The following is a 24,952-nucleotide window of genomic DNA, read 5'->3' as shown; positions in this document are numbered from 1 at the left end:
AAGTGCCCAGACACCCCACCTATCTGACCAGTTCTTACAGAATTTGCAGGTAACTGAAACACTTGAGAGTAAACAGATCCAAAAATCCTGTTTGGAAACCATCAAAAGACAGACATCTTCAAAAGAAGACAGGAAAGTGCCAAAAGGTATCCAAAACATGTTCAGCAGCACAAATTATCAGCAGATAAAACTAAGCTGAGGTTGCACGCCTGCTGGGATAGTTATTATCATCAGAAAGGCAACAAATAAGTGTCAGCAAAAATCAGGGGGAAGGGAATACTACAGTTTGGCAAGAATGTAAATTTGGATAGCTATCATAAAAAGTACAGATTCCCTTATAATATCAAAAGAGGAACTGCCACAGTAGTGTCTCTACAATGACCCGCAAACCATTCAGGCTTTAACACATCAATCTGTATGTTAAAAGAGACATCCTCAAAGCACTGACCATTACTATAATCTCAATACCCAAGATGCCCACTGACCTAGAAACCAATAAAGGAAACATGGTCGACATACAATGACCACAGAAGGCATAAAGTCCTGTCATCTGTGACAACATACTAATCTGGAGAACACCATGTGTGGTATAAGAACTCACTAGGTGTTGGAGGAGGAAGCATGGAGGGAGGGAAGAAATGCAGAGTGACTACATTGTCCTGAAATTCCTTCTGTGAGTGACAGAATGTTCCAAAATTGTTTTGATGGTTGACGATTCCGTGAACACAGATTATCGATGGCAAGTTGGAGAATTGTGTGTGACACGCTATGGCGGGTGGGAGACACAGGACACAGGGTCAGGGCAGCATTTCCTGATCATGCACATCACCACAGTAGTTGGATGATTCTCACGTGACCATGGAAGGAGTGTTACCACACCAGACAGGAGGAACCAAGGAAGACTTTGCAGTTCTACAGTTCCACCCCTCTCTATGACAAAGAGGTCTTTCCAGAACTCAGTCTGTGAATGGTTGACTTAGGGTGAGTTTTCTATCTCAAACTGTTCAGTGAAATAAAAAAGCGAGGAGCGAGAGAGGAGATGAAGCCATAGGAAGAGGGAAACATCGATGGGTTCCATTCTCTTCTGCTTAGGAGTGTACATAGGAGGCAGGGGTAGGGGTGGGAGGGAGTAGGAGTAACCTGAATATTGAATAGATCAGATTTGTTTTGAGTAAAATCAGTGAAGGAAGATATTAAGTTCTTTTTCAACGCAGGTACAGCCTTCCAAGGATTCCCTGATTCCTATGCCGGGATGCCTGGTGACGGTTGCCGGGGCATGTAAGAAAAGAGATCAGGCTAGTCAGCCAGTCAAAGATCTGTCCTGTCATTGGAGGAGACACGAGATCACAGTTTCAAATTCCCCACTCAGGATTAGTTAGCCACAGGGGTCAGTTATTCAGACCTACAGATGGAATCTAACAAGTAACCGTAGGCTTTAGTATTTAGTATTTTAGTATTTTTTTTCTTAAAGTAGCATCAAGGTCCAACTATATAGCCAACTATATATTTTCAAAGCATTAACGTTCACAGGAGACTTTTTAAAATTTTATTGCTTGTTTGGTTCATGAGATCACCTGGCACAAAATGCAACGTTTCTTTTTTTCCTGTGCCTTGACTGCACAGGTCAAATATGGAAGAGTAACGCACATGACAATTTTTGGCCTAAGCCTCAGCATACATCCCTCACAGAGCTCTTGTTTCTGGTGGATTTATTTCACCTTCTTTGTGACTGCCTCAGAGAGAAGGCAGTAGGAAGGGAAAATCAGCTATTTATAGTCGTTTTTGACTAAAAGTGTCTGCTCAGTGTGCAATGGAATGTTTCCAAGAGGTGGGAGAACAGGAAGCGATCTAAAACCAACTGGAAGGTTGGAGGAGTGTTATGGGGGAATGGTTCTGCAGGGGTGTCCTTTGCAGAAAGCTCAGGTTTCATTTGCAAACAAATGACAAGTTACTTCTCCTGACGTTCAGAGAAACCAGCTAAACTTCTACTTGTTAATGAGAGGAGAGGGAGAATAAGAAACCTCATGAATTCAGCAAAGTGGCTGGATACAAAATTAACTCAAAAAAAAAAAATCAGTAGCCCTCCTGTATAAAAAAGTCAAAAGGGCCGAGAAAGAAATTAGGGAAACAACACCCTTCACAATAGCCACAAAGGACATAAAGTACCTTGGTATGAACCTAACCAAGCAAGTCAAAGACTTGTATGAAAAAAATTTCCAGTCTCTGAAGAAAGAATTAGAAGAAGATAACAGAAGATGGAAAGATTCCCATGCTAGTGGCTTGGCAGGATTAATTAAAATGGCCATCTTACCAAAAGCGATCTACAGATTCAATGCAATTCCCATCAAATTATCAACACAATTCTTTACAGACCTTGAAAGAAAAATTCTCACCTTCATATGGAACAACAAGAAACCCAGAATTGCTAAAACAATTCTCTACAGTAAAAGATCTTCAGGAGGTATCTCCATCCCTGATCTCAAGCTGTACTATAAAGCAACAATACTAAAAACTGCATGGTACTGCATGGCTTAGAAACAGGCTGGTGGATCAATGGAATCGAATAGAAGACCCTGACATAAATCCACACACTTATGGACACCTGATTTTTGACAAAGATGCCAAAACCATTCAATGGAAAAAAGACAGCATCTTCAACAAATGGTGCTGGTCTAACTGGATGCCTACATGTAGAAAAATGCAAATAGATCCATATTTATCACCCTGCACAAAACTAAAGTCCAAGTGGATCAAAGACCTTAATATAAAACCAGACAATCTAAACCGCTTAGAAGAAAAAGTGGGGAAGAGCCTTGAACTTATTGGCACAGGAGACAACTTCCTGAACAGAACACCAACAGCACAGGCTCTAAGAGCAACAATCAATAAATGGGACCTCATGAAACTGAAAAGTTTCTGTAAAGCAAAGGACACTGTCGTCAGAACAAAACGACAGCCTACAGATTGGGAAAGGATCTTCACCAACCCTATTTCTGATAGAGGGCTAATATCCAGAATATATAAAGAACTCAAGAAGTTAAACAGCAACAAATCAAGTAATCCAATTAAAAAATGGAGTACAGAGCCAAACAAAGAATTCTCAATAGAAGGATATCGAATGGCAGAGAAACACTTAAAGAAATGTTCAACATCCTTAGTCATAAGGGAAATCAAAACAGCCCTAAGATTTCACCTTACACCCATCAGTATGGCTAAGATCAAAAACTCAAGTGACAACACATGCTGGAGAGGTTGTGGAGAAAGGGGAACCCTCCTCCACTTCTGGTGGGAATGTAAACTTGTACAACTCTGGAAAGCAATCTGGCGCGTCCTCAGACAACTAGGAATAGCACTTCCTCAAGATCCAGCTATACCACTCCTAGGCATATACCCCAAAGAGGCTCAAGTACACAACAAGGACATTTGCTCAACCATGTTTGTAGCAGCCTTATTTGTAATAGCCAGAAACTGGAAACAGCCCAGATGCCCCTCAGTGGAGGAACAGATACAGAAATTGTGGTACATCTACACAATGGAATATTATTCAGCAATAAAAAAACAAGAAAATCATGTAATTTGCAGGTAAATGGTGGGATCTGGAAAAGATCATCCTGAGTGAGCTATCCTAGAAGCAGAAAGACACACATGGTATATACTCACTCATATAGACATATAATATAGGATAAACCTACTATAATCTGTACATCTAAAGAAACTAATCAAGAGGAAGGACTCTTGCTGAAATGCTCAATTCCTATCCAGAAAGGCAAAGGGGATGGACATTAGAAGAAGGAGAAAAGAGGGAACATGTCAGGAGCCTGACACAGAGGACCTCTGAAAGGCTCTGCCCTGCAGACTATCAATGCAGATGCTGAGACTTATGGGCAACCTTTGGGCAGAGTGCAGGGAATCTTAGGAAAGAAGTGGGAAACAGTAAGATCTGGAGAGGACAGGAAGTCCACAAAGAGAGCAACAGAACCAAAAAAATCTGTGCACAGGGGTCTTTCCTGAGACTGATACTCCAACCAAGGACTATGCATGGATATAAGCTAAGACCCCTGCACAGATGTAGCCCATGGCAGTTCAGTATCCAAGTGGGTTCTATTGTAATAGGAACAGGGACTGCCTCTGACATGAACTGATGGCCTGCTCTTTAATTACCTCCCCCTGAGGGGGAAGCAACATTACCAGGCCACAGAAGAAGACACTGCAGCCACTCCTGATGAGACCTAATTGACTAGGATCAGAAGGAAGGAAAAGAAGACCTCCCATATCAGTGGACTTGGGGAGGAGTATGCATGCAGAGGGTGAAGGAAGGGAGGGTTTGGGATGGGAGGAAGGAGGGAACCTAAGGAGGGGGGATACAAAGTGAATAAACTGTAATTAATAAAGAATTAAAAAAAAGAAACCCCATGAATTCCTCAAGTATTACAAGAAGTTTGAACCCTTACAGAAATTTTAAAGGGGAACAGTTCTCTCTACACCCAATCCTTGAGCTGCCAGCTACATGATGCCCATGGAAAATGCAGCAAGCAGGTGGGTTTCTAAGAATAGAATGCAGATCCCTGTGTCCTAACAGGGTCCTGCTGAGTCTAGAGGATGAGGTTTATCACCACTCACCTTCACTTTTAATAACGGCAATGAAACAAAATGGTGAGACCATTTGCTTGCGCTTTTACAGGCAGGAAAAAAAAAATCCATGAAATTCTGTGTGTATCCCATGGGATTTGCTTCACTGTTTGGGTGACCACGGGAAGCGACTGTGGTTCCGTGACTTTGGGTTGTCCGCCAAGAGGCAGATGGTTGCTGAGGAAAGCCCAGGCTTCTCATTGTTCTGTAGGAAGGAGGTCCTGAGAGGGACCTGCCTTCAGCATGTGTTTGCTCTTTGGAATTCTACAACTTTGAAAGAATGATGTACCTGGCTTCAGCGAATGGCAAAGTCATTCGAGGGCCTTGGGAAGAAGCAGTGGAGGATACTGCCTAGGGCCTGTTACCGCCATCCTTCTACTCTTGTGACACTCGTACCTGTCTGGTTTCCATCGAACAGCTACTTCTCATAGAACTGGTTAAGCCTTAAAGGATGTGAGGCAAGGATGGGTGAGTTACCTTGCAGACATATCCCACAGCTGTCGCTGTTCATTAAACTCATCCCGCTGATTTACCAGCTTTCCTGGAATAAGGTAGTGGGGGTTGGCAAAGCAAAGCTATAAAAGTAAAAGCAAGGCTCATGTGAGCAAACACTTGAGGAGGCCGGAATAGTGTTCCACCAGCAAATGCTGAGCTGCATGAAAATCTGCTCCACTGAGGCTAAGATATCAGAACTAGCCCTTAATTACCCTCCCCAGTTATCTTACATGGGGGAGGGGGAAATGGGGCTGGCCTGAGGAGGTTTCCCTTGTCCATGGAATCAGGCATGTCTATGCTAACCTTGTTTATATTGAGCAAAACAGAAAGGAAAGAAAAGGTATTATAATACATCAAACAAACAAACAGAAGATACAAAGCATATCACTTTCTGAACGTGTATACTTCGCAAATCTTTCACACTATAGTTTTAATTGATTCCTACATTTAGATTCCACTTTCTTTCCTAGCACACACACAGTCAGATCTTCATCCCGTTTTACAGATTAATAAATGGAAGCATTGGGTAGAGGGAGCCCAGAGATGTAGGAAGCCAGTGATGATGTCAAAGCTGAGCATGTGAAGGCCATGTTTCCATCAGTTAGACTCTACCGCCCCCTACAGTAAAGTAATGAGACACTAAGTCCACAGTTACCTAGAGCAGACTTGTGGTTCTTGGCTTAATTCTATTGGAACCACCCCGGGCATGTGTCATCAGAATCTCTTGGGTTGATGTCAGAAACACTCACTTTACAGACGCCTTTAATGTCATTCTTGTGCACATCATGTCACAGGGACCACCTCTAAACTTCACTGATAGATATTCAATGATGTATGACTATTAAAATGGTTCTACACAGGCCTAGAATGGGATATGGTTGGAGTCACTGGTACCCACATAGACAGCATGTTGTCTTGTGACGGGTACTGTTTCAGACCTTACAGGCGGATCTTTTCTTAGTGGCCCATTCTTAAATTTCGGACACATGATCAAGCCGTCAGCTCCAGCCTTTTGCTGGATCTCTTCGTTTCTGTGCCGTGGCCCGGATTTAGTCTATTTGCTCTCATTTGTCCTAATGTATAGTATCCTACATATCATTTATAAGTGTGTAATTCGTACATGCCATATATGTGTGCTACACTGCATATCCCTTTGAAGCTGTAGATAGCTAGCTCAGTTTTTGTCCTGATGAAGTGAGGTAAAGGATACTGACTGCCAAGACACGGGGGATGCTGGGAGGAGCACATAGTTTCAGAATCTAGACCCAGACCCCTATGTGCTGGAACCAAGCCAATTCTGCTCTGTTTTTCCTCTTCCGGACCATAACCCACCCCTAGTAAAACCGCCAGGATACAGAAAGGATCAACCTGTAGCAGGAGAAACATATCCATTTTTTGGGGGGGAGGTGGTCAAAGCAGAGTTAAAAATATTATCATGGTGCAACTGAGATGGCTCAGCAGATAAAGCATTTGCTGTGCAAGCAGAAAAATCTGAGTTCTACCCCTGGGACCACAGAGGAAGGAAAGAGCAAGCACCTGGAAGTTGTACTCTGATCTCCACCTGCAAGTGTGGCAGGTGTGAATTTGCACACACACACACACACACACACACACACACACACACACACACACCCCATAATAAAATGAAAACACAACACGCACTGTGTGACGACAGAGTTACAAACTGCAGATAACTGTTAGCTGCCAAGTATCATTGTCTCCCATGAGCCTTTTAAAGAAGGGGCATGTTTCACAGGTGACTCTCGTACCACCCTCCCTCTTCATCACTGACCCCATTGCCTCCGAAAACTGTGGCGCAGATATGTGAGAGGGAATCTGGAAGGAGCCTTCAGGCTTTAGCAGAATGTGAGAGGCAGCTGGGAACAGAACGCACAGGCCCACGGGCAGAGATTCCGCCTGCCATGGAGGTCTCTTCTGAGATGACAGATCTTGTCAAGGTATTTCCCTGTCATTTGAAAAGAGAGTTCAGTAAAATTCGATCATTTCGGAAGTTTCTTTTAAAAGATGGTCACTACTACAAAGGAAGCTACAGCATCCAGACTGTAGGAAGGAGATTGTGAACGGGGAGGATTACAACGATGAGCTCCTGTTGTTCGGATGATGACAATTTAGAGGGAAATAAAAATAAGACCTTCAGCCTCCAGACAGTTAAATCAGGGGATGGGACAGTCCTCAAGGGTGATATTAAACTGTGGGTTGTGAAAGGCTGCAGGGGGCAGAAGACCTTTTTGCTTTGTGTTGTTTTGTTTATTTCATGGTTGTTGAATAGGTCTTTGAATTAAAAGGACCAGCACTGGCTTAGTCATGACACCAGGGAGCCAGGGCATGCCTAGACTGATGACTGAAAACGTAAGGTAAGGGCTTTTTAAAAAAAATTGGATTGATTAAAAAGGGTGTGTACGTGCTACTTCCTGGATATTCTTCCATGGCTTTTGTGAAGTGGCCCTTTTTTTTCTTTTTATTTTTTTTATATTAATCACAGGTTACATATTTACTTTGTATCACAGCTGTAGCCCACTTCCTCATTCTCTCCCAATCCCACCCTCCCTCCCTCCTTCATCTCCTCCTTGCCTCTTTCCAATCCACTGATAGGGGAGGTCCTCCTCCCCTTCCATCTGACCCTAGCTTATCAGGTATCTTCAGGACTGGCTGCCATGTCCTCCTCCGTGGCCTAGCAAGGCTGCTCCTCCCTTGGGGCAGGGGTGGGGGAGGTCAAAGAGTCAGCCATTGAGTTCATGTCAGAAATAGTCCTTGTTCCTCTTACTAGGAAACCCACTTGGATACTGAGCTACCATGGGCTATATCCAAGCAGGGGTTCTAGGTTATTACCATTCATGGTCCTTGGTTGGAGAAACAGTCTCATAGATGACCCTTGTGCCCTGATATATTTGGTCCTTGTGGAGCTCCTGTCCTCTCCAGATCATACTAACTCCCCCAAAATCATATGATTCCCTGCACTCTGCTGAAGGTTTGGTTTTGAGTCTCAGCATCTGCTTTTATACACTGCTAGGTAGAGTCTTTCAGAGGCCCTCTGAGGTAGGCTCCTGTCCTGTTACTTGTTTTCTCCTACTTCCAATATCCATCCCATTTGTCTTTCTAAGTGAGGATTGATCATCTTAGCCTGGGTCGTCTTTCTTGTTTATTTTCTTTAGGTGTACAGATTTTATCCTGTTTATCCTATCTTATAGGTCTAGTACCCACTTATAAGTGAGCATATGAAGTGGTCCATTTTAAAAAAGAGATCTAATTTCATCCATCAGAGATCAAAGGCACCAAAAGCTCGTATGTGATATGCAGAAGTGTGGGTGCCCAGGTGCTGGAGAGGAGGTGAGAAGGTGAGGAGGTGAGGCTCCACACACCTCTATACACAGGAACCCTGACTGTGCTTCACAGATAGTTTCTCCATTTCATAAGCACGAGTTCAGCTTTCCTAGTTCATCGAGAACAGTGCTCTAATATACAAGAAACAAACACCTGTGTATCTCGAAAACTCAGAATAGTTAGAGTATGGCATACAAAGTATGGTATAAGTATTAAACTTTGGCAAGTGAAGAAAAGCAGTTTTAAAAGCAAACTCTGCATTTTCTTACATGTGTAGGATCAGATCATCATTGAGAAATGTCTTCTCTGTTCATGCAAGTGATCTCCAAAAGAATTAAAATAGCAGAAAAAGAAAGTGGTCCTTTCTGTATTCTCCCCTTTACTTCTTTTGATTGTGCCAACAGTAATCAACTCCTTTGCCATCATCTTATAGTTACAAACAGGGGGCTCAGCTGTTGGAGAATCAGCTAACGTGGAAGTCATTCCGACTGGGAGTTGTTCACTGGAAGAAATCAAAGCACTTTCCCAGTGTGATTCCAGGCTGAGAACGTAGACCATCACTTTCATATGCAGAAGAACAAAATGCCTTCAGCATTATGATGCTGTGACAGTTCCTGGTCTTCTGGTGGGGCCAGCAAGAGGGTCTGCAGAAACCGGTCAGTGAGTCCTGTAAGCAAAGCTCTAAGCCTATGTGCTTTCTTCCCCCTGGACCAAAGCCTTTAAAAGGGTTTAACTTTTTAGATGAATAACACACATTGCAGAAAAGTCCCTTAATTTAATGCAAATTATTAATAGTAACTCAGTTATACCTGAAAAGGCAGATTTTTTTCCCCTCCACCAAACTTCCCTGGCTCATGATAGAAAATCTGTTAGGAGGTATCATGATTTGGAAAATACGGCATTTGAGATTTCTGTGTCTTAGGCCCGTATAAGATGGCATCACCACATGAATCAACCCTGCTGGTGCTCTGTGGTCACGGACCCTAGCAACCACATTCTTCCAGAATGAGAAAAATGACATTGAGCTTAATTAATTGAGAGGCTGATTTCACTGAACTGCAACTCACAATGATCCACTAAGAGACATCGGGCTCCAAAATGGAGAAGAATATACCAAACTCCAAACTAAAGCCAGTGTAGCAGTGCTGCACAGATCCTTTTCTTACTATCACAACACGAGTGCGTGCGCGCGCGCACACACACACACACACACACACACACACACACACACCTGGAACAAGAAACAGAAATGTATTCTGTTATTCACACATCATCCTGTTAAGTCCCATAATGCCATGTCTCACATGCCTGGGGTTTAAAGATGGATCTTCTTCTCTTTAAGACACGATGAACAGTGAGTCGTCATCTGCAACTGCGTTGTCATCTTTAACTAGGTGATTCTCAAGGGAGAGCAGAAAACGAAATCAAGTCCATGGCCCCTGAGCGACCTAAGGCTGCATTCTCTCTTTTCCACTTTCTGAACCAATGTTGCCTGTCTAATTAGTAGGTTAAAATTCAATGAGATAAGCCCAGGGACACAGAAACCTCTGGCTGTGGTCCGCCAGGTGTGTTTTATGCTGCTAACAGTGATATCAGAGCAACGAGCTGTTGACCAAGAATAAGGAAGTTTCCTTTAAAGAGGGCTTTCCTATTAATCTGTGGAAGTGTCCCTCTTCCACTGCCAAATCTTTCTGGACTCTTAGAGTGTTTTGCTAATTGTTTTTCTCTCCCTGTTAACAGAATGGAAGCCACAGAGAGAGCTGCAGGCACCCAGAGCAGAGGGCAGAGGGTGGCAGTATCCCCAGGGCTCTGTCGGTGGTCATGGCCTCCACATTCCAAGTTAGCACCTGACTGGAGCAACCTGGTTCTTGTCTCTCAGTGGAGAGGCATCTCTTCAAAGAGCAGCCAAAAAAAAAAAAAAAAAAGAAAAAAAAACAAACCCAAAAACAAACAAACAAACAAAAAAAACCCCAAAAAACAAACAGGGAGAGGATTGTCTATGCCACACATAAAATGTACTCAAAGTTCCCTAGCAATACAAATTAAGAAGAATTAAGAAGAAAGAAAACTATCAATTAACGTGGTTGATAACATTCTTAGACAAGGCAGCCAGGCAACACTGCACTCGGAGAAGTCAAACAGAACTGGCAGTTTTATAAAAATTCATATAAAGTAGTTAAAAGTGAATTAGTATAATTTAAATTGCTTTCAGACAAGAGAAAAAGAAAAAAGAAAAAGAAAAAGAAAACCGCAGCCACAGAAAGAAAACTCCCACTGGGCAGAGATGGAAACAGTTTTGAGACAGATCTGAAAAATAAGGGTACCTGGACTTTAAAATAAAACCTTGAGCTCGCGGTTGCTGGAAATGCTTCTTTAGAGATCTTTGTGGGATATCATGCAAAAAACAGATGAGACAAAAACAAAAGCCACTCCAACATCCAGAAATTTAAATTCTGAAAAGAAACAGTAAGTGCTGAGAATTCTTGGTCAGAAAATGACCGATGGCATCCGAATCACCATGCATTTAACATCCTCTAGCCCTCAGCAAGCACCTCAGGACCACGGGGAGTAGGGTTCCCCGAAGCCTCCAGCACCTGACATCTCCACCTGTTTCTTATCATCTGTGCATACATTAGTTTGCTAGCTCTGTCCGACGCACTCGGCATTGTTTATAGAGATGAAGGAAAATAACAAAACAATCAAACTATCTCCACACTCGCCCTTTGCAAAATCCCCTTCCAAACGAACTGCTCACATTCATGAAATACAAGGTAATAAAAGAGTTATTAATACCCAAACCTGGTCAGTCCTTCCATTTCTTGAAACTTGCACACAAACCGAAGAAACCCACTCAGCTTTAAAAAGGTCGATCATTTTGCTGTCTACAGCTTCATCTCTGAGAGCTCTGGCTTCCTCCGTCTCTGTGTGAGCTCTCTCTCTCTCCCTCTGTGCGTCTCTCTACTTCCACGGAGAGGAGAGGCTTCCTTCTCTGTTTCTGCCTCTGGATGAAGGATGAATGCTAAATACACAGTTTGAAGGGATTTTTTCCCTTCTTCTTAGGTGAACAGTTGGAAATCTAAAATCTTTCTCTCCCGAATGACTTAATATGCCACTCACTCAACACAGAACATTTATATAAAGAGGCATAAACACAACCAAGAATTCTACTTAAAAAAAGAAAACAACCCTCCCTCTGAGCCTATTCTGTTTACTTAACTATTAGCACTTACCCTGAGATGTGCCATAAATGCTCTATTCCAAATGTACAAAAGCCAACCACATCTCAGCTGAGAATTAAACAGTTTTAATGTCTTCAAATCCATGCTCCTGCTCCAAGCCCTGATACAGGCAGTCACTGGCAGCCGTACAACAGTTCTCAACAGCAGACATCTGATTCTTGACATTTAAAAATAACAATATTGGGAAAAAGGGGAGGTTTTTTTTTTTTTTTTTTTTTAATTAACCAAAACAGCTTGTGAGTGAGCACATAACACCCATTGAGTGTATTGATTGGAATTTACAGTGATAACGTGAGAGCCCTTGTCAGGTACAGGCTAAAAGCATACAGACCCCTCAAGTCTTAACACAGTCCTGGCAAGAACCTGCTGCATTAAGGACACTCTGAAACTCTCTAAAGGCAGAAGATGCTCTTTAGTGTTTAAGTTCTATTATTTAGTGAATGCTTATTTATCATTATTAATTAGTGAATGAATTCACTAAATAATACAAATAATACTAATTAGTGGATCTTAATTTAGTTTTGAATCAAGTTAGGGATTTTGCTTTTCTTTCCACTGGCAGCCTGATTTCACATTTGCATTCTTTTACGGGCATGGACATACCGTAGGTCAAATGGGCACATGAGCTTGATTCCGACAGAGACAAATAATAAAATAAATCCATGGATTAACATCTACATCTGAAACATGTGACAGAACTGGGCGGACCTGGGGCCAGCTGTTGGCTGCCCTCCCTACTATGCACATTCCTCGTGCCTCTTGTCAGTTTTGTCTATAAAGCTAAAGCGAAGGAGGACTCCTGAGAAGAGGAGGGATAATGGCGGAAGGGAAATAGAGTATGAATATGATCGGAGCTTGATAGGCAAATGAATGAAACTATCAATGATTGATGAATATGAATATCAAAGCAGAAACCCATTTTTGTATAAGAAAAAGTTGTGAGACTATTTAAAGCAAATACAATATTTTTCACAGTGGTTTTGAATATTAAGTGAGGCCCAGGTGGTTCCTGACAGATAAAGAACATGTGGTGGAGGTCTTTGTCTGTAAGTGGAGAGTGTAGGGATTGAGCCTGGTAAATGAGAAGAATTCAGACTTCTGAGGGAAAAGACTGTTTCGGCTCACCATATAGCCATGTGCCCTTGGCCAAGTCATTAGACATAGTTTCCTTAAATCCATTTTTATCCCCTGTGAAGTGCTTTAAAAATTTTAAAGAACAAATTAAAGTAACATTTGAGAAGCATCTGCTTTGGGCGTGCGCTGATGAAGCGAGAGTCATAGGCCTCCCAATTCTTGGAAATTGCTCTAAATAGTACACTGAGATACTCAGTTTAAAAATGTGCAGCAAGATGGCAGCTTCCTAAAACCAAGTGCCTCGTTTCTCAGAGGATGAAGGGGGCTCCAAAATTTAAAGGATGGCTCCAGCAACATCCCCACTAGAGGTCCATAGGGAATGAAAACCTAGCATTCCCTGCGGAATGGAGCACTGTATGCTAACCACATGCTGTAACGGTGATGGCCAATAGGACTCTGAATCCAGCCCTAAGTTGGGCAGCCTCGAAAGTAGTATTACTAGAAAGCAAGCAAAACGACTCTTTGTTTCCCCAAATTTGCCTCTAGGAATGAGTTTATCCATGAAGTCGTCCCACAAGAGTGATGGGAGCCAGTTAATCCTATTTTCTGAGATGAGTATCCGCAGGATGTCAGATCCTTTCTGTCTCCTTCCAGAAGCAAGAGAATTGTTGGGACTCAGGTCTCAGAGGTGTCTCCTACTTGACCCCTCTTCACTGATACTCAGTTCTGCCCTCCCTTTCTGTGCAGGAACACACCGACCTCAGCACAGGGACAGGGTGAGGCTGTGGTTCTCCATGTTGTCTGTTTAAGAACATGATCGTGTCCCCTCCCCAGACTCAGGATTGTCATTACGTTTTCATCTTGAAGGCCATGTACAGAACGGGAGCTCAGTTAATGCCAACGTTTAATTAAGTATTTTGCAATGCAGATTTCAGTGTACATTTAAAAGGATAAATAAATATGGTTCAGGATTAATTCTTGTCCAAGTTATGAAAGAGAATATTAACTTTTTAACAGTTTCAAGGATGAAAAAGTGACATTTTTATAGGTAGCAAGACGGGAATGGGACAGAGGGGAGCATGTGTGAGGTGTCTCATGATTAGTATTTCTAACTAGGTGATATATATATTAGTTAGTAGTTGCTTCAGATTAGTTTTGCTTATAGCTTTCTTAAATATTTTATTTATTAAAAAAAAAAACTGGCCCGAGGAAGGTAAGTAATTTGAAGGTAGACATTTCTAGTCATTACAACTAACTGCCACACTTTGATCTTAAAGATCTCATTCTGATGTTACTGAAGAATGTTCAAAATTGTTATCTTGAAAACCCTACTTTCTCCTCCCTCACCTTTCTACCTAGCTTTGGCATGAAGTGGGAATAGCCCAAATTTCAGTCCTTCTACCTCCAGGTCATAGGTCAAGGTCCCTCAATATTTTAGAGCCATAGTTTCTTCTTTTGTCAACAGTTCTATCAATCTAGCTTTCAGAAGAGCTATGAAGATGGACCATGCTCATCACCATGTCTAATACATAGAGACTTCACAGTTAATGTCCAGCTTCCTCTTCCTTTCTCTACCTTTGCTCACTTTACCACTTTTCGAGATTTTGGACTTAAAAGGCATAAAGAAGGAAAGGAAAATAAATTTCAGGAAGGAAGAACATGAACTATTGTACAAGCTATTGTATAACTAAGAATGGCTGGTGTTGGAGGCCTGGACATTGTCCTTCTCCAGCCTCATTCTCCTCATTTCTCATATCCCACCCGCCAGGACTCACTGTAGTACAGGCTTTCACAGTCACCGGAGACAGCCTTTTCATAGAAAGCATGCCAGTTTCTAAAACATCTCTATCTCCTTACTCATCCTTTCTTCACGACAGTTTTTTTTAAATCAAAGCACTTTCAGTGCTAGATACAATTTATGTTCTTAAAGAACTTCTAAATCCTCAACCTGCAGCACACAGAATGATCGTTTAGTGAAGAGACTTGGGTTCTCGTCCTATCTCTGCCATGTGTTAACAGCGCAGCCCATGAAGCCTTTATCTGAGATCACTTTTTTTTTCAACACTAAGTGGGTTAGATGACAGCTAATAGTTATTGCTTCCAGCCCTGTCTGTGCAGCATGCATGCTTGGTGCCTGTGGGGTCAGAAGAGGGTGTCCCATCTCCTGGAAGTGGAATCACAGATGGCTGCAGGACATTGTATGGCCGGTGGGAACTGTACCTGGGTCCTCTGCAAGATCAGCCAGTGCTCTTAACCACCGAGAATTTTCTCCAGCTTCTCTTGATCATACAGTAAACTAGGAAATCCTACCTTCAGTGGGAAATATGAACAGTATTTGTGACACGGTAGCTTCTGCTAAACTTTGGACATGAGCCCTGTCCCTGTCCTTGCTCAGGACTGGCCGCCTAGAATATTCTCAGCAGTCAGGATAGGTACTCCCAAGAAAGCTATATTTACCAGAAAGAGTTTAATAAAGGAAAAATAAGCACCTTCTCACTGGAGGATTTTTTTTTCCTTGCATTTCTTCTGAAGGAGAGAATGGAGATGAGTGTGCTGTGTTTTTAGGGTCTAGTAAAAACTTTCAGGGAGAGATAGGGCCAGCCGGAAGGAAAGAGAGCCACAAATGCACTGAAAGGGGGTGGGGGTGGGGAGGAAGCCACGAGGGTTACGGGTTACGGGTTACGATGCCGCAGCCCTGTGTCTTAGGAAAAAGCAATCGGGGAGGGAGGAAGAGAGGAAAGGCGGCTCTGCCTGCCTGCGCCGGTATTTTTATCCAGGTGAATCTCGTTCAAGTGAACTGGAGGCAGAAGGAGAAAGAGGAGCAGGCGTGGAAAGAGAAGAGCAGCCTGCCTTGGTGGCTGTGTGTGGGACTTACCCCCTGACACACTAATTGTATTTTACCGCACAGCCGTTTCCCCTTCACCCTCCTCCTCTCCCTGGGCTTCTGCAGCTGTGTTTAGCAGGTCCCTAAACTGCCTCTGTGTCCACCTCTGCAGGACACCATCCTGCTATTCTGTGTCTTGGAAAAGGGGCAGGCTGGAGCTAACCACTGCAATGAAGGAGATGCAGGCACCATATCTAACACCTTAATAGAACTAGCTAAAGCTGGTAGGAGCTGCCTCCTTGAATTTCCCGTTTCTATAAACAGTTCAGAATAGAGCCAAGACCAGAACCCCGACCAGGTCGTGAACTACCTCACAGCATCTATCATTGAACACAGATAGTACCTGTAGGTACTGGCAGGACCGCTCTTGCTGGCAGGCCTCAGACTTCACCATGGCCTGATCCATGTTCACCGAGGCTTTCTGGTAAACCTCTCGGGCTCGGCTCACGGTGAGAGTGGAGGACCAGGCGCTCTTCTTCAGAAGCGGGGCGTCCAGGTTGACTGGCAGATTGGCGCAGGTGGAGCACTTGACGTCGTTGCTACTCCGGGAGGCCTTCACGGCTTGCTCGCTGATGGTATTGTAGGCTTCCATGAAGTACTGCGAAGCGGAGCGGTCGGGGCACCTGCCCATGGTCATCACGCCCGAGGGCGTGTGGTACAGGCACATGTCGCCGTCCAGGTTGTCGTCCGAGCTCCACCAGCTGGGAGAGGTCGGGGAGGCATTAGAGGCGTTGGATCTGGCCTTGGACTCTGAACGCCTCTCCTTGCTCTTGCTGCGCTTGCCGTACCTCACGGTTTGCGACTCATCGGGGCTGGCCTTGCCCCCATTGACGCTGCCTTTGGATGGCCCCTCCAGGGAGTGAGACTTGGTGAAGAGCTTCTGGACCGAGTGGACCAGGTGCCGGATGCGGCCGGGGCTGTCGCTGCGATGCTCCACGGCGGTGCGCTTGTACTGGAGCGTGTGGTAGCCATCCCGGCTGAGCGGTAGCTGCCTCTCAAACTGATCCAGCAGGTTGGAGGGGAGGCGATTGGCCTTGGTGGCCAGGGTTCGTGGCACCAGGGCACTCTCGTCCTTCAGCTCCTGCTGTGAGGTGTAGTGCCGGCGTGGGAAGGTGCTGCTGGCCAGCGGGTCGCTGAAGGGCCCCACGCACTCGGCCTGGAAGGAATTCCGCTGGGTGTAGTAGGGATGATCGGCTGGGTGGTGGTCCACAGGGCTCAGCAGGTACGGCTTGTGGTCTGAGTGGTGTGACAGGGAGTCACAGGCCGACTCGCAGGTGATTCCATGGTGGTGGCTGCGGCTACCTGATAACCCTTTCATTGCTGACTGGAAGCAATCGCAGGGGTCATGGGAACCCCGTTAGGTTCCAGACCCGTCTTGGGCAAAGACCTGAGGGATGGAGAGTAAGACAAGGTGTTAGCTCTTGGATAGTGCTCTATTCTGTGACTGCATGCCCCTCTTGGCTTCTGGGGGGACTTCAGGCTGCTCCTAAAAACAGCTTTCTCACGTTATTGGAAAGGTCCCTCTCACCTTTATAAAGGTATAAGGCTCACTCTGGGACAAGGAAACAATGAAACACAATCTTACTGACGACGGTTGTTTTAAGACAGATTCTTGCTACACAGCCCAGGCTAAAGCACTCCTTCTTGCCTCTGCCTCTGAATGATGGGATCCCTCTGAAGTACCACCTCGCGGGCTGACACCAGCCAGTACCACCACACTGAGATGAAAGCACTGAGCACCACCCACGGCGTGAAATCTTTTCCAAGTTCTCGACACAGTAACTGTTTTCCTTGATGAGCCCAGCAGCTGAATGTAGCTTCCCTTTGCTTTTCTTCTTTGCGTGATTCTTAATAAGATAGTTTATTATTTCTCCTACGTGCGGGTGTGGGGATCGATCTATCTATCTATCTATCTATCTATCTATCTATCTATCTATCTATCTATCATCTATCTATCTATCGGCACGTGTTGATGCCAGTTGAAACCACACATATGGGAGCTTCTGGAGCTGGAGTGAAGGTGGTTGTAAGCTACCCAAATTCAACACTGGAAATTGAACTGAGCAGTATTCAGCCTCTGACCCCAATTTACACACTAATCACAGACTTAGTGTATCTAGAGGGCTAGGTTTCTTTGGAAAGCATTTCCTGGTACCAACGGCAGAGAGTCAGTTATGGTACTGTGATTTTATGGCAGCCACGCTCTAGAACCCACGGGATTATTTGCTTCTGTCTCTCCAGGTTAAAGTTCATTGCAGCCTGGCTTAATGCTTTGTCACTTTTACATCTTCCTATCCATCAACAAGCTGTTACTATAGGCACAAAGAAAGCATTCTGTAAGTGGAGATTAAAAAACAAAAACAAATACAAAAAACAATATGAACCAAAGAAAGCCGTGGCACATCTTTAGAACATAACTTGGTGTCTTCTGTCTGTCACAACTTCCTATTTGGAATTCTGTAGGAATACCTATAATACCCAAGCAAGTCTGCATATTAATGAGCTGCCGATAGCAAGGCAAACATTCAGAGCTGTGGTGAAACCTGCCTGTGTATTTCTGTCCTCCGAGAGCCAAGTGTCCTGTAAACAGAGTAGGTAAGGAATGGCACTGGCTGAGTCTCAAGCCATCTTTTCTTCTGGTTGCTATGGCTTGGATCCTAAATAGCCCCAAAGGTCAGTGTGCTGAGGGCCAGGCTGCCAGCCTGCAGTGTAACTGGGGGGTCATGGAGACTTTGGTAGAGGAAGCCTAGTGGGAGGAAGTCAGGCCACTGGGGAGCTGCGATCTAGGTTCCTTCCTGCTCTTGCCTTTTAATCCCTTCCTCCAACATGTATTTCTGCTACAGTGTGGAGCTCCATGGCGTGCTGCCTCACCACAGGTCAAAGCCCACAGGACTAAGTGATCTTGCATGTCATCTCTCCAAGGCCAGGAGACAAAACAAATCTTTCTTTTTCTTTTTTTTTTTTTTAAGTTGATCTTCTTGGTTATTTTGCCATGGCACAGGAGGGCTAACACATCGGTTTAAGGTTTTTGCTAACTGGTCACAAGTAAAACAGAATGAGCAGGGGAAAGGCTCTTGCCCCTGAGGAGGTGGACTGAAGATTCTGGGCTTTGTGCTCAGCTTAGCCTGCAGGAGAGGCTGCCCCTGCAGTCCATGGAGTGGGAGTTCACACTGAGTTCATATCTGAGCTCAGGTTGTCCTCAAGCTCTGAAAACAGGCTGTGGCTCTAGCAGGAAACCTTATTTTCTTTTGACTTTAACACAGTGTGCTCTTCAGGAGCTGACCAAGGTCATCCTGACAGACTGTTTAAACTTTTTTTTTTCTTTTTGAAAGCCTCCTACAGTACAAAAATTGTCATTTTTAAGCATTGTTCTGGAAAGACAACTCAAAAATGTCATTTCAGATTTTCAAAAAGTGAAAGATAAATGGCTAGTGGACATATAGGGTAGGATTAAACGCACACACCTTGGCCCCATGAAGAAAGACATGGACTTTAGAGAGTTCAAAGCTTGCCTTTTCCAGGAGACACATGACACCTGTGAGCTCCAGGACAACACTGTCCCTGTCTATGCCTGCAGAGTCCTCACTTCCTCATCTCCTGTCTGTCAGTGCTTAGGGCTGAGCCTAGTGCCATGAACATGTCAGCAGGTGATCTCACCCATTCATGGCTCACTGGTTCAACACTACTGATGGAGGTTTTAACTACCAGCCTTTTGACATTGGTTAGTCCACTAAATTATGAAGGCAGAGACTCACTTTCGTCTATTCGGTCTCAAGTGCAGTATAAACACCTACTCACTGATAATGTATGCATGCAGAATTTCCCCAGGTGGTCCATGATGTCCTTCAGTGAAAATGTGACAGGGTGGCTGTACAGGGAATGCTGGGACAGCCATTTCCCAGTCATCTAGGTTTCAGTAAGGCAGAAGGTGGCAGGTGAGCACCTCTGAGATTTCTGCTTCTGCCTTGCCATGGCTCCCGAGTTCCACTTGTTTAGAGCCTAGCGACTTTGTCTGGCCCAATGACCAAAGGATATCTATACAAATACAGTATAGAGGAGGAGAGAGAGACAGAAAGAGAGAAAGAGAGACAGAGACAGAGAGATAGGGAGAGAGACAAGGAGAGTGAGACACACAGAGAGACACAGAGAAAGAGAGAGAGAGACAGACAGATAAAGATACCAAAAGGAATTAAAAACTCATGGTAGACATGCATTAGGAAAAGCCTATAAATACAATATTTTCTACTGAAGAGGTGCTAATAAAAAAGAAAAACCTGGGACAATCTTTTTTTTTTTAAAGATATATAGATATATTTTTATTATTTGTACAATATTCTGCCAGCATATGTGCCTGCACGCCAGTAGAGGGCACCAGATCTCACTATGGATGGTTATGAGCGACCATGTGGTTGCTGGGAATTGAACTCAGACCCTTTGGAAGAAGAGCCAGTGCTCTTAACCTCTGAGCCATCTCTCCAGCCCTGGGACACTCTTTTTATGAACCTATGATTACAGTAGTAGAGGATGGCAAGAAGGGATTTTAGAGGGGTTAAATAGCACTTTGACCAGGGTATGGTCAAGCAAACACGAGAAAGCTTTTCTCTATTAGCCATGTATCCTGGAAGAAAGTGTTGTCAAATACGGTCTTAACAGTAAAGATGGAGCGAAGGAAACAGCTAGGTGATGGAGCGGCTGCCTAGCATGAGAGACACCTTATGTTCAGTTCTAGCACAGCATTGAATGAATAATGTAAGCAGACAAACTAAAGAGGGGGATAGTCCTAGAGGATTTTACGCACAGGAAAACATTTTGGGCCACACTGAATTGGTTCTGAACATACAAAGTCTCACAAGATGAGACTTCAAACATGCCTTCTGCAGCAGCTGTGTCTTGGGTCGATATTTTGTGCTAAACGAAATTGCCAAGAGCTGAAGACACAAATTTACTCTAAAATGTACAGTATTATTTCAATCAGGTGTTCATTAATCATCTCCATACAGGAACAATGTTTTATGGACTAGGATAGTACCTGAGGACAGGCAGAGGGAAGAGTCTTTTTACAACCATCAATGATGAATTATGCTAAGTCATGTAACTAATGATAATTTATGTAAGCTACGCATACACAGTATGGTATTTAGTAAACTTTACATGAGCTATTTTCATCACAGGGACAAGCACTTAAACATCCTGAGAGGCTAGAACATTTTATCTGCTGAATACAGTAACTCTTGTGAAGGGACGTTGAACTTTTACTCATTTCCCTCATGTTACTAGGTTCTCAACCTGTGGGCCACAACCCCCACGGGGGTTTCATATCAGATATTCTGTATATCAGATATTTACATTATGATTTATTATTGTAGGAAAATTAAAGTTATGAAGTAGCGATAAAATAATTTTATGGTTGGGGGTCACCACACCATGAAGAACTGTATTAAAGGGTCGCAGCGTTAGGAAGGTTGAAAACCACAGCTCTATGTCATGGTAAATAAGGTCATAATAATGGCACTACACTATTGTAAATGTTTTAAAATGCTTAATCTCTTTTTCTGGTTAAGATCAAGAAAATTATCAGCTTGGCTCTTTCTGTAGAAGATCTTATAATGTCTTGCCATTTCAAAGGGAAACTAGATCAGTTTGTGGTTAAAAATTACAGCAGTTCTGTATTCCTTTTTTTAATTGGGTTATTTGGTTTGTTGGTGTCTAAACAGAAAATTCTCTATAAAGGAAGCTCTAATGTCTGAGAAGTCATTAGTCCTTAGCCATCGGGGAAAGGCAAATCAAAATGACCCTGAGATTCCATCTTACACCCACCAGTATGGCTAAGATACAAAAGCTCTAGTGACAGTACCTGCTGGCGAGGATGTGGAGAAAGGGAGACACTCCTCCATGGCTGGTGGAGTGTGAACTTGTGCAACCACTTTGGAAATCAACTTGGCAATTTCTTAGAAAACTGGAAATAGTTCTACCTCAAGACTCACCTCTACCACTCCTGGGCGTATAGTCAAAAGATGCTCCATCATACCACAAGGACACTTGACCAACTGTTTATAGCAGCTTTATTTGTAACAGCCAGAAACCGGAAACAACCTAGGTGTCCCTCAACCAAAGAATGGATAAAGAAAACATGGTACATTTACACAATGGTATACTACTCAGCTATTAAAAACAAGAACATCATGAAATTTGCAGACAAATGGATGGAGCTAAAAAAATATCCTGAATGAGGTAACCAAGACCCAGAAGGACACACATAGCATCTACTCACTTATAAGTGGATATTAGCCATATAGTACAGGATAGCCATGCTATAATCCATAGACCCAAAGAAAGCTAAGCAACTAGGAGAGTTCAAGGGAAGATTCTTAAATCCACTCAGAAGGGGAAACAGAATAAACATCTGGGTGGATGATGGAGGGGCATGGGTGGGAGAGGGGATTGGGAAGGAAACAGGAGGGATCAAGTGTGGGAGAAGGAACTGAGAGAGATTGGTGTGGGGGGAATCTCCGGGACAACCTAGAAACAAGGGCCAAGGGATAAGCTAGGACAAGGGAAACTTACAGGCAGAAGGTTATTGTGTAATTCAAATTCTGATTTCTGCACCCCTTATATCTGGTTGCAATCCTTCTGAGAATCTCCTGTCTTAGTGTCCTGTAAACACTGCTCCTCAGTTGTCCCCTGGTATGCCAATAAGGCAGCTTACAGTCAGTTGCTGAGCAGGGGAGAGAATAGGGATGGACTTCCTGCTAGCCAGGGGAGGAGAAGTTAGAGGAAGAAGAGGGAGCAAAGATTGTAACCAGATATGTGGGATACAGAAATCAGCATTAGAATTACACAATAACTTTATGCCTACAGAAACTCCCAGGAATCTATGAGGGTGACCTAGCTAAGACTCCCAGCAATAGGGGACAGGGAACCTGAAAAGGCCACATACTATAACCAAGGAAGGCTTCCAGTGGAGGAATAGGGACACCAACCACCCACAAAACCTTCAACCAGCAATTTGTCCTGTCTACAAGTTGTACAGGGATAAAGATGGAGCAGAATTCGAGGGAATGGCCCAACTCGAGACCCAAGCCACAAGAGAGAGAGACTACCCCTGACACTATTAATGGTATTCTTCTATACTTGCTGACAGAAACCTAGCATAACTGTCCTCTGAGAGGCTTCACCCAGCAGCTGATGAGGCAGAGGGGGAGGAAAGTTTGAAGGTAGCCAGAGGGGTCAAGGACACCACAAGAAAACTTACAGAATCAACTAACCTGGGCCCATAGGGGCTCACAGAGCCTGAACCCCCAACCAAAGAGCATGCATGGGCCGGACCTAGACCTCCTACACTGATGTAGCAAATGTGCAGCTTGGTCTTCATGTGGGATTCCTAACAATGGTGCGGGGCCTGTCTCTGACTGTCGCCTGCCTTTGGATCTCTTTCCTCTAACTTGGCTGCCATGTCTAGCTTCAACAAGAGAAGATGCTCCTAGTCCTATCGCATCTTGTTATGCGATAAGGTGGGTTGATATACAGGCAAAGCCTTCCATTTTCTGAGGAGTAAAGGAGGGCGGGATGTGGGGAGGAGAGGTGAGAGGGAGGGCCTAGGAAGAGAGGAGGGAGGGGAAGCTGCAATTGAATAAAGAAATTACAGCAGCACACTTGGCAACTCCTTGTCGCACAAGGCAGATGATGTCACCGTTCTAATGTCACTGGCCATGGAGAGACAGTGGTGGGTAGTGTCTGCCTTGGAGAGCCTGAGTTCTCTTTCGTCATTCTTCATACCTTCCATTTTCTAACACACCTCTTTCTCCCTGATTCCTTTTTACTGCCCTCCTAATTGATGTTTCTAAGTGGCATTTGTGTCCACCACTGTCTCCCACCTGTGGTATGGCCTAAAGCAGGAGTATTATGTATTCACTGAGCATTGCTCATATGCAAAATCTAGGGCTTTCTGCTGCAAATGTAAGAAAGATATGATCTGGCCATGAGAAGCTCTAACTCATGATTCTCCTTATTTAATGCATTCTTGGGGAAGGGAGCCGTGAGTGAGTGCTTGAATTAGGTTTCAGTTGGCTGTAACAATTTCCGAAAATAGAAAGGGAAATTGCCTCCCTTGCCTTTCTCTCTGAGCAAAGGCTGTGGAGTGTGGTCAACGCGTCTTCGGGAAGGTTTCTATGGCTACCTGTGATTATCTATAATTCTTTCTTGCTCACTATGACTTCAAAATTATTCTTTGTTGTTCTCTAGGTCCAGGTTTGCCGTCAGATCGTATGCTCCCAGTGCTGGGAGTGGAGAATTTGTTGCTGTACGGCTGACCATGTGATGAGCTTACGGTGACAGGCACACTCTTTTTCCTGAGTCGCTGCACCTGGAACAGACATACCGCTGCACGGATGATGACTGAAGCAAGAATGATTAGGCCCTGCAGAGGGAAATCTCTAGGTAATTCATGAGACCCAAGGAAAGAAACAAACTACATATTTGAAGATGCTGACAGGGGGAGAATATCCCTGCAAAGCAGGTGATTTCTCGTTTTATTTCAGTTTCCGTGTATGTCTTTATTGAGAGCTGCTCATTCAGATTTTCCTTTTCCATGCAGGGAAGAGTCAACCACAGGCCTATGGCCATCTCAGTGAGGACTGGCAGGTGAGCAATCACAAGCTGTGTCACAGACAATGTGGGGGCTCCTGCCTAAGAGAAAAGAGAGCGTCCTGCTCTGCTTTGGGAAGGCCTTGGGAAGAGGAAATCCTTATCAATTCTTATGGGGTCAGACTACCTTTTTGGCTTTCCTCCACCTGCCTGTGACTTTCTCCTGCCAGGGCATTGCATTCAAGTAAGAAGAAATAAAAGATTATTCCATCAAAAAAAGAACAACCTAGTCCTTGAATAATGACCACACTTCCTGGTGCCCCTTGACGTGTATAGGTGACTAATTCTCACTAACTGAATCTAATTGGAACTGGCGTGTGCAATTTCTGCAAAAGATTTCGGAAGTAAAGGGCATTGTTCTCTTTCGCCCTTCTACTGGAACGCAGATCCGAGGGCTGGTCAAGCAGTGATCTCGTACCATGATGGGAATCGCCCACACCGATGAGCATGGGGTACCAAATAAAGGCCCTGTCACTGTGGAGCGCCCTCTCAGCCTAGCATCTTATTTCCATGAGAGGACACAGACTTCTGTTTGGCTCACACCACTGTGCCACTTCCTTGGGAACCAGGTTCTGAATGAGATCAGAGTAGCCGAGGCCCAGTCACTGAGGCCAGGGACGTCATGTCATGATGCAGACCCATAGCT

General features: G+C 44.1%; 1 protein-coding gene across 13 annotated transcripts in view; it reads right to left on the bottom strand.

Annotated features, from left to right (window-relative positions):
• The window catches only part of Dlgap1 (DLG associated protein 1), a 501,333-nt gene that overhangs the window by 264,339 nt on the left and 212,042 nt on the right, over nucleotides 1-24,952 (bottom strand). For 5 of the 13 annotated variants that reach the window (XM_055610173.1, XM_055610176.1, XM_055610178.1 and 2 more), the window contains exon 1: nucleotides 11,266-11,422. In XM_055610173.1, coding sequence (XP_055466148.1) covers nucleotides 11,266-11,340 — 75 coding nt within the window. In that variant the 5' untranslated portion in view covers nucleotides 11,341-11,422. Of the gene's footprint in view, nucleotides 1-11,259; nucleotides 11,423-11,696; nucleotides 11,790-16,006; nucleotides 17,051-24,952 lie in introns of those variants that run through there. The other 8 variants (XM_055610168.1, XM_055610169.1, XM_055610170.1 and 5 more) reach the window with 3 other exon arrangements.

This window comes from Psammomys obesus, unplaced genomic scaffold (genome assembly GCF_907164565.1).
Source record: "Psammomys obesus unplaced genomic scaffold, mPsaObe1.curated_primary_1811, whole genome shotgun sequence".
Taxonomy (NCBI): domain Eukaryota; kingdom Metazoa; phylum Chordata; class Mammalia; order Rodentia; family Muridae; genus Psammomys; species Psammomys obesus.
The sequence above is the reverse complement of the archived record's forward strand: the minus strand, read 5'-3'. Positions and strand labels throughout refer to the sequence as shown.